This window comes from Moschus berezovskii, chromosome 25 (genome assembly GCF_049115385.1).
Source record: "Moschus berezovskii isolate FMDL1 chromosome 25, NW_MosBer_1.0, whole genome shotgun sequence".
Lineage (NCBI taxonomy): Eukaryota > Metazoa > Chordata > Mammalia > Artiodactyla > Moschidae > Moschus > Moschus berezovskii.
In genome coordinates, this window is record NC_142484.1 from 19,900,031 (window position 1) to 19,919,519 (window position 19,489).

General features: G+C 44.9%; 1 protein-coding gene across 1 annotated transcript; it reads right to left on the bottom strand.

Moving 5' to 3' along the window:
* Positions 1-285: 285 nt before the first annotated feature.
* DDX25 (DEAD-box helicase 25) lies at positions 286-19,015 on the bottom strand. Its single transcript, XM_055415917.2, has 12 exons — positions 18,882-19,015; positions 18,190-18,256; positions 17,903-17,947; positions 17,289-17,424; positions 15,806-15,898; positions 15,618-15,720; positions 14,470-14,584; positions 12,907-13,084; positions 5,873-6,110; positions 4,270-4,432; positions 1,607-1,795; positions 286-529 (listed from the first exon to the last, which is right to left on the bottom strand). Exons 1-12 carry the CDS (start codon positions 18,942-18,944, stop codon positions 468-470), a joined length of 1,452 nt encoding a protein of 483 aa, XP_055271892.2. The 5' UTR covers positions 18,945-19,015; the 3' UTR covers positions 286-467.
* Between the last annotated feature and the right edge of the window lie 474 nt (positions 19,016-19,489).

Sequence of the window (19,489 nt, forward strand, 5' to 3'; positions counted from 1 at the left end):
TGTACTCACAGGGAAGAGTGTGTGTCTGTGTGTGGGGGTATGTGCAGGTAGGGGGTGGGGGCGGGTCGAGACCCTGGGGCGGGAGGCGCAGCGCTTGTCAACCACTCAAATGCCAAAACAGTGACGTTCTACTGCCATCTTGTGGCGTCCTGAGCTGTTCACAGGCGGCACGACCAACTCAGGTGCCATGAACTAAATCCCACAACATCCCAGCAGCCCTGCAAAGATGTTTATCTGTGAAGAGACTGGAGTAAGAAATTATCTCAGTTTTTTATTCAAAAGAATCAACTGCTTCACATCAATTTGGTTCAAAAAGCTCAGTTCAGGTCTTAAAACTAAGGCTACCATGACATTTATTTTGCCATACATAACAGCTTCATGTTGAAAAAGGCTCAACATAAAAAATTACCTTCAAAACCTACATTCTCTCATAAACCAAAATACACCTAAATGATAAAGTTATTTCTTCAATATTCAATCTTTTCAATTTCATCCATGTCTTCAGGGTCGAGTTGCTTAATACTGCTGTCTAAAAGAGCAAAAGAGAATGGAACAGTCTTATCCCAGGGCCCAAATTAAATTTCATTCCACCCAACTACATTTCTGAAGACAGTGACACCTCATATGGAAATCCTCAAGATAGGAACGTTCTCTAGATTAGGTGAGGACGGGCAGGTGTCCAAATAACCAATTCACACCAACCACAACAGCATCAAATGCACCAGACAAGAGAACATACATGTCTATATACGCTGGGGCAGAAAAAAAGGCCAGAGTGCAGTGAGGGGAGTCTGGGAAGGGGCCCGGCTGAGTTCATGGGGACTGAAGTGGGTGCGTACATGCATGGGGGGACGCTGCTGGATGGCAACAGGGAGCACTGATCACCACAGCAACGGCAATCTTAACGGGTCTCTCTCCACACCCACCCCTGCTCTGTTATCCTAACACAGGAGTGCTTAACCAACTTCCCCGAACTCCACAGTTAGTAAGCAAACTTTTTAAAATTGTATTTCAAATTCCACGTCTGTGCCTCTGTGCACTCCCCCAGGGACAGTATACTTTGCTTCCCACAGAGTGTAAGTACCACTGTCCCAAAGGTGAAAGATAAAATTCGGAGTCCTGCAAGGGTTCCTCTTTCCCTGCTCCCCAGCCATCTTCCCAGCAGGTTATCTGAGCCTGTCTTGTTTAGATGAGGGGAAGGAGGGCTGGAGGAAAGCAGCAAGATTCAGGATTTAGGATTGCCCAAGTTGGTCGCTGGGACAACAGGGAAGAGGAAAATGTAGACAAAAAAGGAAGCTGGGGACACAGTATAATCTTACAAGCTCTCATTATTTACAGTGGTTCTTTATGGATGTGACGTCTGCTTCAGATCCCAGAATGAGCAATGAAATAGAAATCTGAGCTCATAATAATTCCACTTGGTTTTCAGGCCCTTCTCTACCCCTGTCTCAGGTTAGGGCTCTGACACTGAGAAGTGGATACCTCCTACTGTCTGGCTCCCGCCCCCATCCTATTATATCACGAACCCCGAGCTTGAGGCCCACGACACACGGTCATTGTCAATGTGGGCAGGTCCACAGTTCTGACTGTGAAGGGTGCCACTCACTGAAGTGGTCCTGGATCTTCATCAGTAGAGGCAGCTTATCCACCTCGATCATGTTGAAGGCCAGGCCTTTTTTCCCAAAGCGGCCCGTGCGCCCGATGCGGTGGAGGTAGGTCTCGTAGTCCGGCTCCTCTGCTTGGTTCAGAGGGAGGTCAAAGTTCACAACGATCGTGACCTGCTTCACATCAATCCCTGGAAGAGGAAGGACAGCACAGGGCCCTGCAGCTCCCACCTCAGGACCCAGCTATCCAAGAACATTTGCTAAGGGAATTTTCATTTCACAGACACAGTCTAGAATCAAGCTTGCTTTGACATATATTTGTTTGTAAGTAAATGGCAACCCACTCCAGTACTCTTGCCTGGAAAATCCCATGGACGGAGGAGCCTGGGAGGCTTCAGTCCATGGGGTCGAGAAGACTCGGACACAACTGAGCGACTTCACTTTCACTTTTCACTTTCATGCATTGGAGAAGGGAATGGCAACCCACTCCAGTGTTCTTGCCTGGAGAATCCCAGGGACGGCGGAGCCTGGTGGGCTGCCATCTATGGGGTCACACAGTCGGACACGACTGAAGCGACTCAGCAGCAGCAGCAGCAGCATGCCTATGATGCTAGGTAAGAGTATCAGTAGAAGTGAACTCTACAGAAGTCTAACTATGTACAAAGTGTGTGTGTGTGTGTGTGTGTGGCGGGGGTGGGGGCTCTGACCGAGCCAAAGTGCTCCCTCTTGCTCCCGCTGTGCTAAGTCCCCTGCAGGTTCTCTTCTCCATCGGGGCCCCAGCTCTGCCCCACTCCACAGTCGCTGTTCTCATCCGTTTTACCCATGGCCTCAACTATTATCATAATTTCTGGGCTGGCTCCCCAGTCCCTCACATCCTACTCCTCTACCCTCACCACGGTTGCCACAGTGATGTCCAGAGCACCTGTGTAGAACCCGGCTGCCCGAACTGCTCAGGATGAAGCACAGACATCTCAAGGCTCCCGAGGGCTCCCCCTCCCATCCGTGCCTCTCACACCTAACGTTTCCAGGAAGACTTCTGGGCTGGCCTGGGGCCCCCACGCCCACCACTATCAAGCTGTCTGGCTCGCCCCTTGCCCTCCCCGTACTGTGCTTTGACTCTGAAGCCATCTATGCCCCCTTTCCTCTGGGCTTCGGCAGTTGTGCTGTACAGTATGGTAACCATTAGCCGCACGAGGCTACTTAAATAATTCACATTAAAAATCCAGTTCCTCAGCTACACTAGCCACACTCCCAGTGCTCAAAAGCTACCATCTATGGCTTGGACAGCAGAGAATAGGAGATTTCTATCAGTGTAAGCATTACTATTGTACAGCGCCGGTCTAGAGGGTCAGGAAGTGGTGTGCTCCCGAAGGGAAGGCCCTTTTTCAGGCTGCTCTTCTAAAATGCCAGGCACAGCCCTCCTGGCAGGTCCTCAGTTCTGTTGGGTGAACCAGTAATAAACCAGGAAACAGGGTCTGAGTATGTGGTATAGGCAAGGATACAACGGGGAAGTGAGGAAAGTAGGAAGACCCTTTGCTTGAAAAAAAAAAGATTTTTTCCCAACAGTCAACAGTTTTAAAATTAAAAACACCTCAGAGATGACCAATATCATTAGTCATTAGGGAACACAAGTAAAAAACACAAGACACCACACACATCTACTGGAAAAGTTAAGATGAAGAAGTGTTAATACCAATTACTGACAGGGATGGAGAACAACTAGAACCCTTCTGTACTGCTGGTAGAAATGCAAAATGGCAGGGCTACTCTGGAAAACAGTCCTGCAGTTTCCTCTAAAGCTAAATATACATTGACCCTATGACTGAGAAATCTTACTCCTAGGTATTTACCCAAGAGAAAAGAAAATGTATGTCTGCGTGAGCCCTATACCTGAATGCTTATTACAGCTTCAGTCAAAATAGCCCTGAGCTGTAAGCAATCCAAATGCCCATCAACGGGTGAATGGATGAACTAATTGCGGTACACCCATTCAATGGAATATGCTGCTGCTAAGTCGCTTCAGTTGTGTCGGACTCTGTGTGACCCCATAGACGGCAGCCCACCAGGCTCCCCCGTACCTGGGATTCTCCAGGCAAGAACACTGGAGTGGGTTGTCATTTCCTTCTCCAATGTGTGAAAGTGAAAAGTGAAAGTGAAGTTGCTCAGTCGTGTCTGACCCTCAGGGACCCCATGGACTGCAGCCTGCCAGGCTCCTCCATCCATGGAATTTTCCAGGCAAGAGTACTGGAGTGGGGTGCCACTGCGGTCTCCACAATGGAATACTACTCAGCAATAAAAAGAAATGACCTATTGATACATGTAACAACACTGATGAATTCCAAAGTATGATGTCAAGAGGAACATATCAGACACAGGCTACCAACTGCGTGATTTAACTTACATGCATTCTGGAAGAGACAACAATACAGAGGCAGAGATCTGGTTCAGCAGTGGTCAGGGGCCATTAGTTTCAGAGACTGATTGCAAATAAGCACAGCGAAGTTTTGAGGGGAGATGGAATTGTTCTGCATTTTGATTACAGTGATGGGTACATGACTACATATGTTTGTCAAAACTCACTGAACCACATCCTTAAAAAGAGTGAATTTTATCACATGTAAATGATAACCTCAATAAACTTGATTTTAAATACACACATACACACCTCGAGCACAGACGTTGGTGGTTATAAGGACTTTCTCCTTCCCATCCCGAAACCTCTGGATTATGGAAGCTCGCTGATCCACAGTCAGCTCTCCGCTCAGCAGAGACACCTGGTGGCCATCCTGCATCATCTCCACAGTCAACCATTTAGCATTTCGACGAGTCTGCAGGAAAATCAAAGCCCAGCACCACACCCGAGTTGAAGCAGCCTCACTGTGTGTGCAGCGCTCATGTCTGCAGGGCATGGGAGCTGGGGGTACGGGGGTTGCAGAGGGGTTTTGCTCCCCCTTCCTTTCAGGCCTAGAGAGACCTGTGAATGTGGCAGGGAGTTCTTCTGCCCCCGGGCCTCTAGGGGGCACACCCTCTCAACCTGTCAGAGCTCTGCTTCTCAGCCCTGAAACAGAGAATAAAATGCTCCATCCACCTCTTGTGGTGGTTGGATGACAAAATGAGGTAACCTAACGATGATGGGCTCAGTGGTAAAGGATCCACCTGTCAATGCAAGAGAGCAGGAGATGTGGGTCTGCTGCATTGGTCAGAAAGAGCCCTGGAGAAAAAATGGCAATCCATTCCACTATTCTTGCCTGAGAAATTTCATGCATAAAGGAGCCTGGCAGGCTACAGTCCACGGGTCTGCAAAGACTCCTACTTAGTGACTGAACAACAACAACAATGATTACGTTGTCGTGTGTGCCAGGCACCTTGCAAAAACCTTTACTTACATCATGCTCATCCACTTTCATAATGATCTGATAAAGCAGGGGTCTAAGCTCATTTGGAAAAACTAAAAAATTAACCTAAAGCGTAAAACCATTAAGTGATCTGTCCAGGGTTACAGGGCTTGTCTGTGGCAGGGCTGCACTTTCCTTTACTCTACAGGTGTGTTTCCAAGGCCATCCACTGCTGGGCTGGGCTCTTCCAGGATTGGGGCGTGGAGGCATATGGAACAGACTTTGCTTTCAGGGAGCTGACAGTGTTCATGTGGTGGTGAAAAAATACAATCCAGAATAGGAACACGATCAATGTCAGAGAGAAAAAGTAAATATGAAAAGAAAAATAAGGGGCTATCAACAGTGAGTAACTGAGTTGCTGCCTTGCTCATAGTAAGTTTGGAAACGAAGAGAACATTCTTAACCTGATAAAGGGTATCTGTGAAAATGCCACAGTAAACACCAACCTGAATGGGGACATGTTAGAAGCAGTCCCTCTAAAAGAAGGCTGCCTGTGGAGTTCCCTGGAGGCCCTAATCCTAATTCCAGCGGTTAGGATTCTGGACTTTTACTGCCATGGTCCAGGTTCAATCCCTGGTCAGGGAACTGAGATCCTGCAAGTTGCATGGCATAGCCAAAAAAAAATTTTTTAAATAAACATAAAAGGAGGATGCCCTCTGTTTCATGTCATTTTGAAGTCCTATTTCATCACTTCAGTGTCACCCATAAAATACAAGTAATCTCTCTTCAAAGTTGCTCTGAAAATTGAACGACATCATGAATAAGCAGTGTGGAACACAGCGCCCGGCTCCCTGGCGCTCACTCATCTGACTGTCTCTGCCCCCATCTGCGTGGAAGTCTGGGCACGAGGAAGGCGAGTCCCATTGGAGTTACCTGGCAGAAGATGATGGCCTGGCCTATGGTGATGCCGCCGTAAATGTTGCAGAGTGCCTGGTACTTGTCCTTCCTGTTCCCGCACAACACATAGTACTGTTGGATGTTGTTCAGGGTCAGCTCCTCTTTTCGTAACTTAATAACATTGGGGTCAGGAATGATTCGCTCAGCAAACTGCAACACAGAGTCTTCAAAGGTCGCTGAAAACAAGAGCATCTGGCACTCGGAGGGTAAAGCTCTGGGAGAGAGAAGGGAAAAGGGCATCACCCAACTGCCAGGCCTGTCCCACACCAAGGGGGCAGCTTCCAGCACTGGACGCCCACGGCCATCAGCTGTCCCCCGACGCCCCTGCTCCCACTCCAGGGTCATCGTGAAGGGCGCTGTGGACACAAAAACTACACCTGCTGCAGAGGGCCACGTGTCAGCCCCTCCTTCCCACCCAGGGTTTGGGCAAATGCATAAACTGAACACGGGGCTCCAGAGTGAAGGTCAGCGAAGAGATCTGGAGGGCTTGGGGGTTTTCAAGCCAGTCTTCTCCTTAGGAGAGATGGCTTATGGAGCCTAGGGTGTCAGTCCAGGGGCCATTTATGGCAATCATCTCACATGAGCTCCATGCAGATGAAGGGCACAGAGGCTCATCACTCAACAGCAGGTGTTCTATCTACTGAGCGGGAAAGAACAGTCACATGAAGTCTATGTGGAATGGAAGACCTGGATATAAATAAAACGGTGCAAAAGAGGAAGATGTTGTTGCACGGAAAATGCAAACTAAACCCACACTGAACACAGGACAACTGACACCCCAGTTCAAAAATAGATAAGATGAATCCACAAGTCAGCAGTTAGGACAGGGCTAAGTCTGAGGAGGAGAGACGGCTGGTGACCGGAGGGGGCCTGCAGGGCACCTTCTGGAGCACAACCGAGAAAGATCTCAGTCTTGATTGGATCCACTGTCCCATGAGTATAGCTTCTCTGTGATAATTCACCCAGAGTACACTTAGGATTTGGATATTTCTCTGTACATATGTTCAACATCAATTAAAAAGTTAGTTTTCAAAAAAACAGAAGAGACCAGAGAGAAATCACTGCCTTTGAGAAGACAACAGAGCACTCCAGAGGAAAAGTCCTTAGTGCTAAAAGGAAACAGGAGAGTTCCCACAGTTCAGTGATTCCCAAACATTATCTCAAGCCTGGGACCTGAATCCCCAGGAGCTTTTCACACAGCTGGACCGATTTCGGGTTGACTGTGGGAAACTGACTACAGGTGCTACCTTCTCAGTGTCCCACATCATACTCAGGTGATTATAAAGGGACGAAGATATGAACTCACAAAACGTGAAGAATCCAAGAAGAGCAGGGGTGGAAGAGACATTTCAATATAGTTTTACAAGATGGAAAGGTGAAGGAGAAGGTGGGTGAAGCTAAGACGCGTGTGCTACACAGGGAAATGCTGGTGGAAAGGCAGTGGACTCTCTGAACCCTGGGAGCTCCAAGACCTGCGAGACCAGAGAATCCAGAGGAAGGACTGGCAGGGGGTGGGGGCTGCCAAGAGACTGCAGGTGAATCTGCACTGGCCATCTGCTCCACCACAATCTTTCATCTGAAAAAAGACGGCCCCAGGACTGGTACCCCAAGGCTGCGGCCATTTCCTGCCAAAAAGTAAATTTATACAAATTATCCAAGGGAAAGAAATATGGGTTGTTCTGTAGAACACTGCATTTTAAAGACTTAGTATGCAAAAAATGCAGACTGTTATATTAATAATTTTTATTCCGATAAAATACTGTTACTTGTTAAGACACTCATTTTGATATGTCAAATTAAATTAAATGATTCTTTTCAAAACATGAATTTCACCTGTTTCTTTTTTTAATGTGGCTATTAGAAAATTTTAAATTACACATGTGGCTTGCATTGTATTTCTATTGGACAGTGCTGTGGTTTAATGTATTTTAAACAAAAAGAAGGAAAAACTAAACACTGCAATCTTAAAAACATCTTGACATCTATGAAGTTTTTATACAACACAGAAAATATAAAACAAAAGGCTGTTAGACATCGTATCCAAACACAAACCAGCCTCTGTTCAACCCCCGGCAGGAGCGGCAGACAGAGCAAATATAAATTCTGGCAGATTCCATTCAACCTATGAACTCCTTACCAAAGAACACGAACAGCTCTTACCAGCTAAATGTCTGCATCTTCGTACACAACACTACTAAAAAGGCATACGATTTGCCTCCCTGTCATACTGAGCTGTTCACTACCAAAGTTTTGGGGCCCTTTGTTAGGTCAAACTTGCAGAAGCCTTATAAGATTCCTTTCTGTGAAGAAATGGAAGCAGAGTACGCCCCTGGACATGTGTCTACAAGATGCCAGGCACTGCAGCTGGCCAGTGAGAGGATTTAAAATGTTAGTCTATTTTCAAAGCTTGAGACAAAAACAATGTCCATCTCTAGAAACAAAATAAGGATGAGAAAGAGATTATAATAAAACAGAATTAACACACTGTATCTCCAAAACGGTCTGACAACCAATGAAGATGCCGTATACTGACTGCACCCGAGTTGTCTGGTGTTCTGTCTGGTGTAAAGGGTGCAACCAAAACAGCAAATATTTAAAATGGGGAGCTAACAAGGACCTACTGTACAGCACATGGAACTCTGCTCAATGTCATGTGGCAGCCTGGATGGGAGGGAGGTTTGGAGGAGAAAGGATACATGTATATTACAAAGCTGAGACATTATGTTGCCAACAAAGGTCTGTCTAATCAAAGCTGTGGTTTTTCCAGGAGTCATGCATGGATGTGAGAGTTGGACCATAAAGAAAGCTGAGCGCTGAAGAATTGATGCTTTTGAACTGTGGTGATGGAGAAGACTTTTGAGAGTCCCTTGGACTGCAAGGAGATCCAACCAGTTCGTACTTTGACCACCTGATGCGAAGAACTGATTCACTGGAAAAGACTCTGATGCTGGGAAAGACTGAAGGCAGGAGAAGGCGATGACAGAGGATGAGATGGTTGGATGGCATCACCGACTCCATGGACATGAGTCTGAGTAAGCTCTGGGAGTTGGTGACAGACATGAAGCCTGGCGTGCTGCAGTCCATGGGGTCACAAAGAGTTGGACATGACTGAGTGACTAAACTGAACTGAGTCCCTTGGCTGTTCACCTGAAACTACCACAATATTGTTCACTGGCTATACTTCAAAACAAAATAAATAGTCCAAAAGAAAAAAAAACTCGCAGCAAAAAATGACTTATTTTTCCTTTTTAGAAATAAAACTGCTTCCAAAGTCCAGCCAAGTTGAGGACTTTCTCATTTCTTTACTAAATTTGTAAGGAATCCATCTTTTAATTTCACGAGTTTAAGTCACCTCTGTGGTTTATAATCATTTTCCCTGAGGAGGACAGGTTTCACTTATGATGAGATCTAACAGACTCTGGGGTGTTTGAAACTGATGGACATTTTAGGGATGGATGACCCAGACAATGGATTTATGGATGCAAAGGATCTGAATGACAAACACTTGGTCTACTAAAACAAGTGTGCAGATGCAGTGGAAGAACATTCTGCGGGAGCTGGAAATTCTTACAGGTCTAAAACCACTGTAGCTAGCTCCTAAGTATTCTATGCTTGGACACTTTTGTTCAGAGGATATCTCACTGGACTCATACCAAGGATCACTGTGGGCTTCTCATATATATATGTATGCGTGCGTGTATAGAACAGATAACGAATAAGGACCTAATGTACAGCACAGGGAACCCTACTCAAAACTCTGTAATGACATATATTGAAAAAGATTCCAAAAGAGAGTGGTCATATGTATAACTGATTCACTATGCTGTACTGAAGAAAGTAACGCAATGTTGTACATTAACTGAGCATGTGTACTACACGCCAAAAAAATTTTTTAAGAAAAGAATCAGTGTGGGCTTACTGATGGCAGAGCTGCAAGTCAAAATGAATTTCACATTTGCCTATATTCTGTTTCACTGCCACATACAAGGAGAGAAGGCTGCAAGGATTCCCAAGCACACTGGAGAAGAGAAGCATCCTATAGCACTGTGAGACACAAAAGCAAAGTGTCATTACTATTTCTGTCGTTAAATACAGGTAGTATGTGTAATTAGTTCCAATGGATTTACAGTCTCTTCATAAAAAGTTCTATAATTCTGTATTTTAAGAATATACAGTAGGGACTTCCCTGGCAGTTCAGGGGGTAGGACTCTGTGCTCTCACTGCCAGGGGCCAGGATTGATCCCCAGTCAGGGAACTAAACTCCCATAAGCTGTGTGATGCAGTCAAAAAAAAAAAAAGAATATACAACAACACAGCCTCCAAAATTTAAGCATCCAATCATGTTTTAAAAGATTAAATTGCTGCATCAGAGATCAAACATTATTGTATTTTTCTCATGCATATTTAACTAATTCTCCTAAGAATTACTACTAATTGCCACAGTTTAGTTTGATGGTTGTTTTGTTTAAATAACAGTAATTCTCCTATGAATTACTACTTATTGCCACAGTTTAGTTTGACAGTTTGTTTAAACAGAAAAGTACATAATAATATATAATTTCAAATAAACATATATTTTACATATTTTTATGTTAAAGTAATAACACGTGCATGATTAGTTCTTCTGTATTATATTATTATATACACATGACATATATGTACATGTGTGTATTTCCCTGCTGTGACTGGGATGCCTTCCTAAAAAGTTGGTCACTGTAGGGAAAGAAGTAATGTAAGAAATTTCCCCAGATCTGGTAGACACAAATTCTGGAAATGAAAAGCATGTGCCATGTGTGTAGTACAATGAAGAAAAACAAATCTGAACCAAGCCGAGAAGTCTCATTATACTGTGGATAAAAAGATTCCAAAATCTTCTAGAGAAGAAAGAACGTCACAGACAAAAGTCTGGGGATAAGGATGACACTAAACTTTTCAGTAGCAACACCAGAAACAGAGTATTAGCTTATAGTAAAAAAACCAACCAAACAAACAAAAGAAAACAACAACCATTTTTCTGTTTTCAACACCATTTCTGAATTTATAGGGAGAAAGCTTTCTAGGACAAGATTCCACATCCAGGCAAAATCAACTCAGAGATCAAATTTACAGGCACAATAAAAACATTTTCAGACATGCAGGGGTTAGAAAATGGACTTCCTACACCTCCTTTTGCAGGAAGTCACTGGACTGTATGTTCCAGCATATTCAGTAAACCAAGAAAAAGGACCCACAGGACAGGAGACTCAAAACTGTCGATGAGGACAGGGGAAACTGTAACATGACTGTGACTGCAGGAGAGCAACCAGTCCAGGCTAAAACCAGAGACGGTGTGTGTGGAAGATCTTCTGGAAAAAAGGAAACCAATGGAGTTTTAAGATGTATTTGACTATCTAGAGATATCACTGACATATGACACCTCTGATGAAATAGGTAGGGAAAAAATTGAAGGCTCCTACATAACGACAGTAGCCAAAAAAGGAAAACAGGCAACTTTACGGGGAAAAGTTACACACAAAAAAACATAATTAGACACTCCCTTGTGGTCCACTGGTTAAGAATCTGCCTTGCAATGTGAGGCACAAGGGATCGATCCCTGGTCAGGGAACTAAGATCCCACATACCCACAGGCCACAACTACTGAGCCTGCAAGCTCTGGGGCTGATGTAGTGCAACTAGAAAAAGTCCATGAAATTCAATAAAGACCCAGTGCAGCCAAAATAAAACAATAACAACAAACCCACATAATTATAATAATTCAATGCTCCAGAGTGAACAATACTTGTGCTGTGATAATAATATTAATACTGACCATTAATGTAACCAAACTCTTATGATACACCCACCGAGAGGCCACAGAGGGACAGGCTAGTGAGAGGGGGGTGGTATAGGACTAAACTCCCACTTTCTCTAATGGGAAGTCAGCTGTTGTTAAGTTGCTCAGTCATGTCCAACTCTTTGCAACTCCATGGACTGTAGCCCGCCAGGCTCCTCTGTCCATAGCACTTCCCAGGCAGGAATACTGGAGTGGGTTGCCATTTCCTTCTCCAGGGGATCTTCCCAACCCAAGGTTCGACCTGCGTCTCTTACACTGGCAGATTCTTACCACTGAGACACCTTGGAAGAGACAATATACAATGAGAAGCAGCAATGCGAGCTTGTTATTTAAAGATATGACAGTTAATGCCAAAACGTACAGTGTTCTCTAGGGTTTGGGGGCAGGGGATTACTGGTTTTCATTATAAGTCTTTCAATATCCTATTTGAATTTAACACAGTCCTTTGTAGCTCAGTTGGGAAAGAATCTGCTTGCAATGCAGAAGACCCGGGTTCGATTCCTGGGTCAGGAAGATCCCCTGGAGAAGTAAATGGCAACCCACTCCAGTATTCTTGCCTGGAAAATCTCATGGACAGAGAAGCCTGGTGGACTACAGTCCACGGGGTTGCAAGAGTCAGATACGACTTAGCAACTAAACCACCACCACCGTAAATACTTTAAAAATAAGTGATACAGAGAGGCCCACTCCCAGAAATTCTGATTCCGTTAAGTTTCAGGTTAGGCCTGATAATCTGAAATTTTCCCGTGGTGATCCTGGGAGAGAGGCCTAGCAAAATAACAAGATTTACTTAACAACTTACAGGCAAGGTCAGGACTAGACCACCAGGCTGCTGACCCCAGGATACCGTGTCTTTACAATAGCGCTATGGGGTTTTAATAAATTCTCTTTAGAATTTTGCTCAAATATAAGATTACTGGCAAATTTTGGTGCAGACCCACTATACGGATTCCACCTGTAAGCCTGCAGCACAAAAGTAAAGCGAGATTACAAGATGAAGTGGGAAATTACAGGAGATCGAAGGCTCACTGAGCTGCTGAAAATCATGAAAACCCAATTTGCTTTAAAGGAGAAGGAAGTGGGGAATAAGCAGTAAAGACAATGAAGAGCAGTGGACAAATGAAATCCCTTATCTGGACAGAAGATCCAGGAAGAAAAGGATGGATGTGAAGGTTACCTTTGAATACGAATGCTTTGGTCTGCGAATCCCTGCGTGTCAATCATCACATCAGCTTCATCCAGGACAAACACACGAATATTAGTAAAATCGATTAATTTTCGCTTGAAACACCAATCCAGGACAGTCCCAGGAGTCCCAATTACAATCTGTTTGGTGACGTCTGTGCCTCTGGGAACTAGGGAGAAAAGGGTTGGAAGGCCTTCTTTAGCTGGAAACCACTCTAACCATCTGGAATTCTGAGTCATGCAACACATTTTCTATTGGTTTCCCAAGGACAAGCCCTGAGGGTCATTGTGGTTTTTTATTTTACAGAGTTTTAGGAGAAGTCCCCAAGTTTCTTGGTTTACAGTAATGGTAACAGTCCTGAGTAACCGATTCTGCCTCACAGTCATTTAAAAGCTGGTCTGCAACATCTCCACCATACACAGCAGTGAAAGGCCCACAGACACCCCCCCAAATGGAAAACCACCACAACATCCATCAAGAGGTACCGTGATAAAAGCTATGGAATATTATACAGCTGGTAAAAAGGAGGACGTGGGGCTATACACACTGACATGAAAAGATGCTTAAGATGCCTAAGTTTTTGAACAGTACGAAAAAAAATGCTCCCATTTTTTTGTCAACACTCAAAAACAAAAAAACCCACAGATTTGATAACAAAACCATAGTTGTCTTTGGAAATAGGTTTTTGAAAGATGAGAAAGAACAACTTATACTTTAACCTTGGAATTTTCTGTGTTTTAAAGACTTTTTTTAAGCTACATGCATGTAGCACTTTCATGAAGAAGTAAAACAATAATAGCAGCTGTTCTGTACAAAACAACTGAGCCTCACAGAATAGAACAGGCAAAAGCACTGAGCTGTTGTTCCGGCTGTGGGAGTGATAAGCTAACATGTACTGGATCTTTATTACATGCTGGAGGTGTACACAGTGTTTTCTCTCTATCATTTCATTAAATTCCAGTTAACAACTCTATGAATCAGATGCCATTATGTCCTCATTTTAGAGGCGAGAAAGCAGAGAAGGTATTAATATATCATGATTGTTGGTGGAGTCAGGATCTAAAATATGAGCCAGGGAAACTTCCCGGGCAGTCCAGTCATTAAGACTTCAATGCAGGCAGTGCAGGTGTGATCCCTTGTCAGAGAACTAAGATCCCACATGTCACAGGGCTCAGGCAAAAGAAAAGATGAAATTTAAAAGTTGGCTGCTGCTGCTGCTAAGTCGCTGTGTGACCCCATAGACGGTAGCCTACCAGGCTCCCCACGTCCCTGGGATTCTCCAGGCAAGAACACTGGAGTGGGTTGCCATTTCCTTCTCCAATGCATGAGAGTGAAAAGTGAAAGGGAAGTCGCTCAGTCATGTCCGACTCTTCACGACCCCATGGACTGCAGCCCACCAGGCTCCTCCGTCCACGGGATTTTCCAGGCAAGAGTACTGGAATGGGTTGCTATTGCCTTCTCCTAAAAGTTGGCTAAAAATAAATAAATAAAATAGTTGATTTAAATATATATATATACACATATATCAGCCAGGACTGGCTCGCTGGTACATACTTTGATTCCCTCGAATGGCATACATCACTTGAACACCCACACAGAATTTTCCCATCCGTTCGACCACACGGCCAGTTTGCAGAGCCAGTTCGTAAGTAGGAGCCAAGCAGAGGCACTGACAGAGACAAGGGGGAAGGAGAAAGCTTCATAAGGGCCATTATGCAATTCTGAAATACAATTTAAATTTGTGGAGGTATAGTGATATTATGTATAAAATAGATAACTAATGCGAACCCACTATATAGCTCAGGTAACTCAGTGCTCTGTGGTGACCTAAATGGGAAGGAATCCAAAAGAGAGGGGATCCATGTACACGTGCAGCTGATTCCCTTTGCTGTACAGTAGAAACTAACACAACACTGTAAAGCAACTACACTCGTGTCTGCTCAGTCATGTCGGGCGTGCTCAGTCAGGGAATGATTCTTTTTGGCCTCATGGACTGGAGCCCACCAGGTTCCTCTGTCCATGGGACTTCCCAGGCAAAAATCATGGAGTGGATTGCCATTTCTTTCTCCAGGGGATCTTCTCGACCCAGGGATTGAACCTGCATCTCCTGTGGCTCCAGTCCCAGCCCCTGCTCAGCCACTCTCTGACAACTGTGACCTCACAGGCAACCTCTCCCTCTCCAAGGCTGTTTCCTTCTGCATTAAGTAAGAGGGACTGGGCGAGCTAAAGCCTTAGAGCCATCACTACTGAATGCTCACTTTATGTTGAGCATAGTGCTAAAAAGGTGTATTATTTCACTCAATCTGCATGACAATCCTATGAGGCAGATACTCATTCATTCAATGTTTAAAGAGTGGTTTCTACAGGGCAAGCACCGTGCTTGGTGACAGGGTTCAAGGGCAAACTGGACAACTGTGATCCACACCTTTTTAGATGTTATTTTTATTAACAGGAAAATGTACTCCAAAAGATTTACTAACTCTCCTAAGGTTTTCGGCTGGTAAGTAGAGAGGCTGGTATTGGAACCAGTGGAACTATGTAGACTCTGCTCTCAGTCATTACCCTATACTGCTGCCTATAATCCGACGATTTTAAGAAAGAACGTCTCTTCTAAATATCATCACATCATGGCAGCACTATTGCCCATTACGAAAATACCACTGGCACTGCAAGTATACCTATCTCTCTCAGCCTTTCCTTACCTGTGGAAACAATTTCAAGGCATTAACTCTGCTGAGCATTGCCAAGACAAAAGCAGCGGTCTTTCCTGTTCCAGACTGGCTCTGGGCTATGAGGTTCTGGGGTCTGTGGGAAAGAGGAGATGCTGGGCATCAACAGAATACGAGACCAAAAATAACCAAGTTGCAACACTATTTCCCTGGGAACTCACGGATGTGCCAGCATCATTGGGAGAGCCATCTCTTGAATTTTGGATGGTCTATTAAATCCCATTGCATAGATCCCTTTTAATAACTCTTCCTTGCTGTCAAAAAAAGAAATCAAATACTTGAAGGCTATGATGCATCAGTAGCCTCAGAAATACAAACATGAAAAGTGCATTTCTAAATTAGGCCACTTTGCAACTGAGTGTGAAAAGTATTAATAATGTATCTAAATCTCAACTCTCAAACATATACAATCATGCCTATACATATTGGAGCACTAAAGCAATAAGTCATGTTATTAGCTTAGACCAAGCATAGTAGTAGTAAGGGCCTAAAAGTGAACTCTCTCTTGAACCAAGAGAAAAACAAAAGGGAAAACTGAGAGAAGTACAATTTTCCAGGAGAGTTTTGCTTTCCACATAAGCAGAAAACTAAGTGGTATTTATCATTTATTTCATTTTAATCAATGACAAACTTCTATGTTTTAACTGCAATTTTCAGAGAAGACAAAATTTCATTTAGGTGATTCTTATATCAGTTCTATCTAGGAGAAGAAGATGCAATATTAGCTCATTTTTCTGAGCTGGTATTTTAAATGCCTCTTTCCTGGGGGGGTCTCAAGGCAGGTAGGTGTTCAGAAGAGAATAAAGGGAAGTAGGCTGGAATACTTCCACTACAGTGACATGCACAGTCTGGATGTGTTTAACTGGTAGATTACTGGCAGCCAACTTTTCATCACAGGTAAGCGTCTCCCCATATAGAAAGAGGTCATCAGGATTTTGGATTTCTCCACATCAGTAACTCTCCCTGTTAAAATACATTTCCTTATGACAAGTGATAAATCCCTAGGAAATACAAACCAATTTGAGAAAGTTATTTACATACCATTTGAGACAAATGATAAAGAGATAAAAGTTTGTAACTTATCTCAAGGGATATTTGGGCCACTAAATTTCCTGTTATCTGTATTCTGGTATTGTTATTGCTGTTTAGTCACTAAGCCATGTCCAACTCTTTTGCGGCCCCATGGACTGGACTGCAGCCCATCAGGCTACTCTGTCCATGGGATTTCCCATGCAAGAATACTGGAGTGGGTTGCCATTCCTTCTCCAGGGGATCTTCCCAGCCCAAGGATTAAACCTGTGTCTCCTGCATTGACAGGTGGATTCTTTACCACTGAGCCACCAGGGAAGCCCTGTATTCTGGTATGGAGAGTAGCAATGTGGCTGTGTCTGGTTTAGCTATCCCCCATAGCACAGCAAGGTTAAAAATTTTACCATCAGAAAGGTTCTCAAGTCATTGTACAACTCAGATAGCCTAGTGTTCCTCTTTGAGCTGTATTTTATTGCCATGCAAAACATCCACATCTCAGTTGAATGCTGATTATTAGAACATAAAGGAGAATCTGATGGGTTTATTATTAGCAGATTAGTTCGTTCTGTACTACACTTTCTGGCATTTTCCCAGACTTAAGGCACAAATACTCACAGCCGCAGCTCTTCAAATGTTTTCACTGAGTAGAGTGGAGAGCTGGGATCCTTTTGTAAGACTTCAACCCGGTGACTGGATTCTACTAAGGACTGACGGATTAACTTGTTTAAGAGTGAATTAGCCGCCAAATCCACTAGAAAAGCAAGGATAAAAAAGGGGATATTGCAGGGGAAAAGTCAAGTCTCCTGAACAACATCTAACAAGTTGCTTCCTTCCAGTGACTGTATATCAAGCAACTGCTCCTGCTGTCATTTTTCTTCTAAAAGAAGGTTCTAGAAAGAATGACACAGCACTGAGAATTCTTTGTTTCTTAGACTCTGCCCTTCACCAGACTCTATCCTTAAGCAAGCCTACATCCATTGCCACCAGACCTATTTTGTCCTTGCCAGCTGAAAATTCTTAACCCATTCCTCCATATTCTATTCCAATTCTCCTCTAAAGAGGTAATCCCCACTCCCAAGTTAGTGTTTTTTCTGACATTCACTATTCATAAAGAAAACAGAAGCAAAGATGGTTCTTTTCCACTTAAAATATTATTCATTCACATTGTGAAGTCATGATTACATGAAACAGAATGCCAGTAAATACCCACAAATGGGTTTATTTCCTACCTACATCATCTTCATCATCTTCTTCGATCCTATTAACAGAACCATCTAAAAGGATGTGAGAAAAAAAAAAACTGTAAAGATAAATGCCACACAGAAACGTCTAGCATATTATCCCAGTTTCTCTTGCTGACTCTACAGTGTGCATGAGTCAAGCAGTAGAGAAGAGGGTATTTAAAAGACTGGGAAGGTAGTGGAGGGCCCTGAGTATTAAGAGAGCTGAAGGTGGGATATGAGGAAAACAACACTTTTTCAAGGAACTGAGCCCAATCTCCTTTAACAGCACTCACCTATGTTTGGGATGGTAGCACTATTGATACCCAGAAGGTTCTTCTGGGAGTGGATGAGGTTTGAAAACTATTGAAAGATACAAAATTCAATCAATATTAGGAAGCAAACCATCAAGCAGCCCAGTGCTGCCCCCTAACAGACTGGAAGGAAGAAAGGGAAGATCCCCATCCCAATACTGTTTCTTTTGCAATGTTATGTATAAATGGATTCCTTTGAGGGACTGGTCTCCAGTATGAATTACCCTAAAATTGGAAGGAGACTTGCCGCTGCCCCTGCATGTGAAATTCCTCTTTATAAGCCTCTGGCCTAAATGGGATGGTCCTTGGGGGTCACAAGACAAGCAAAGCAGACAGGAAAGCGTGTTGGTAGCGAAGATGAAGATGAAGGCTAGCTGAGACTTAGTGGTCAAATTGGGAGAACAGAAAAGTCGGGGTCTACTTGGGGCCACCAGCTGCGTTCCCTCCCGTCGCAGGTGTCTTCGTTCTGCCCTTTCCAACCCAAGATCTTGTTTCTCTCAGAATCTCCCTTCCAGTGGCCCTCTTCCAAATCCGTGCCACATCTCTTCTCTACCACCTGACACCCCACTAAAAAACGCTACCGGGGCTCCCCCTTCCCCTCCCCAGCACGCTTCCCTCCGGGAGTGCTGCCCTAGCTCCCACCCGCTGGCCCTCCCCGGCTCGGTGGCGGTTACGTGGCCGTTCAGCCGCTCGCTCTCCGCGGCCCCGGCGTCGCCTCCCCACAGTAACGACGCCATCGCTGCGACGGCTGCTTCCGGCCGCAGCACGTGCGACAGTCGCAGGCGCGAGGCAGCACGCGGCACCGCGCCGCGGCCAATGGGCTTTCCTCGGGCCGGGCGGGGGGCGGGGGTGGGGCGAGAGCCACCGCCCGCCGCGCGCAGGCGCCCTAGCTCCCGGGAGGTGGGCGGAGTCAGGGGCGGAGGGCGTGGCCCGGGGAGGAGGGGGCGGGCGGGGGCGGGCGGGGGCGGGCGGGGGCGGTCGCGGGTCCGCGCCGGGCTTTAGAAACCCGGCCCAGCAGCGGCGTGGGAGGCTCTAAGCAGCAGGAATCTCCGGACTGATTCCAGAGTCCTACCTCTTCTCCCTCACCACCCTCTCCCCAGACTATTCTCCAGGTGGTGGGGCAGGACCCCTACACCCCGCTTCAAACTCGCATGTCCGCCTTCCCCCGAAATTTCTGCTACGTTGCAAGATGTCAGAAAGGCTAGTAGTGAATGGCATAGGAAAGTGGAGTCAGACGGACGTTCACTGGACAAATGGGAAAGATGCAGAGAGGAAGTAAAGT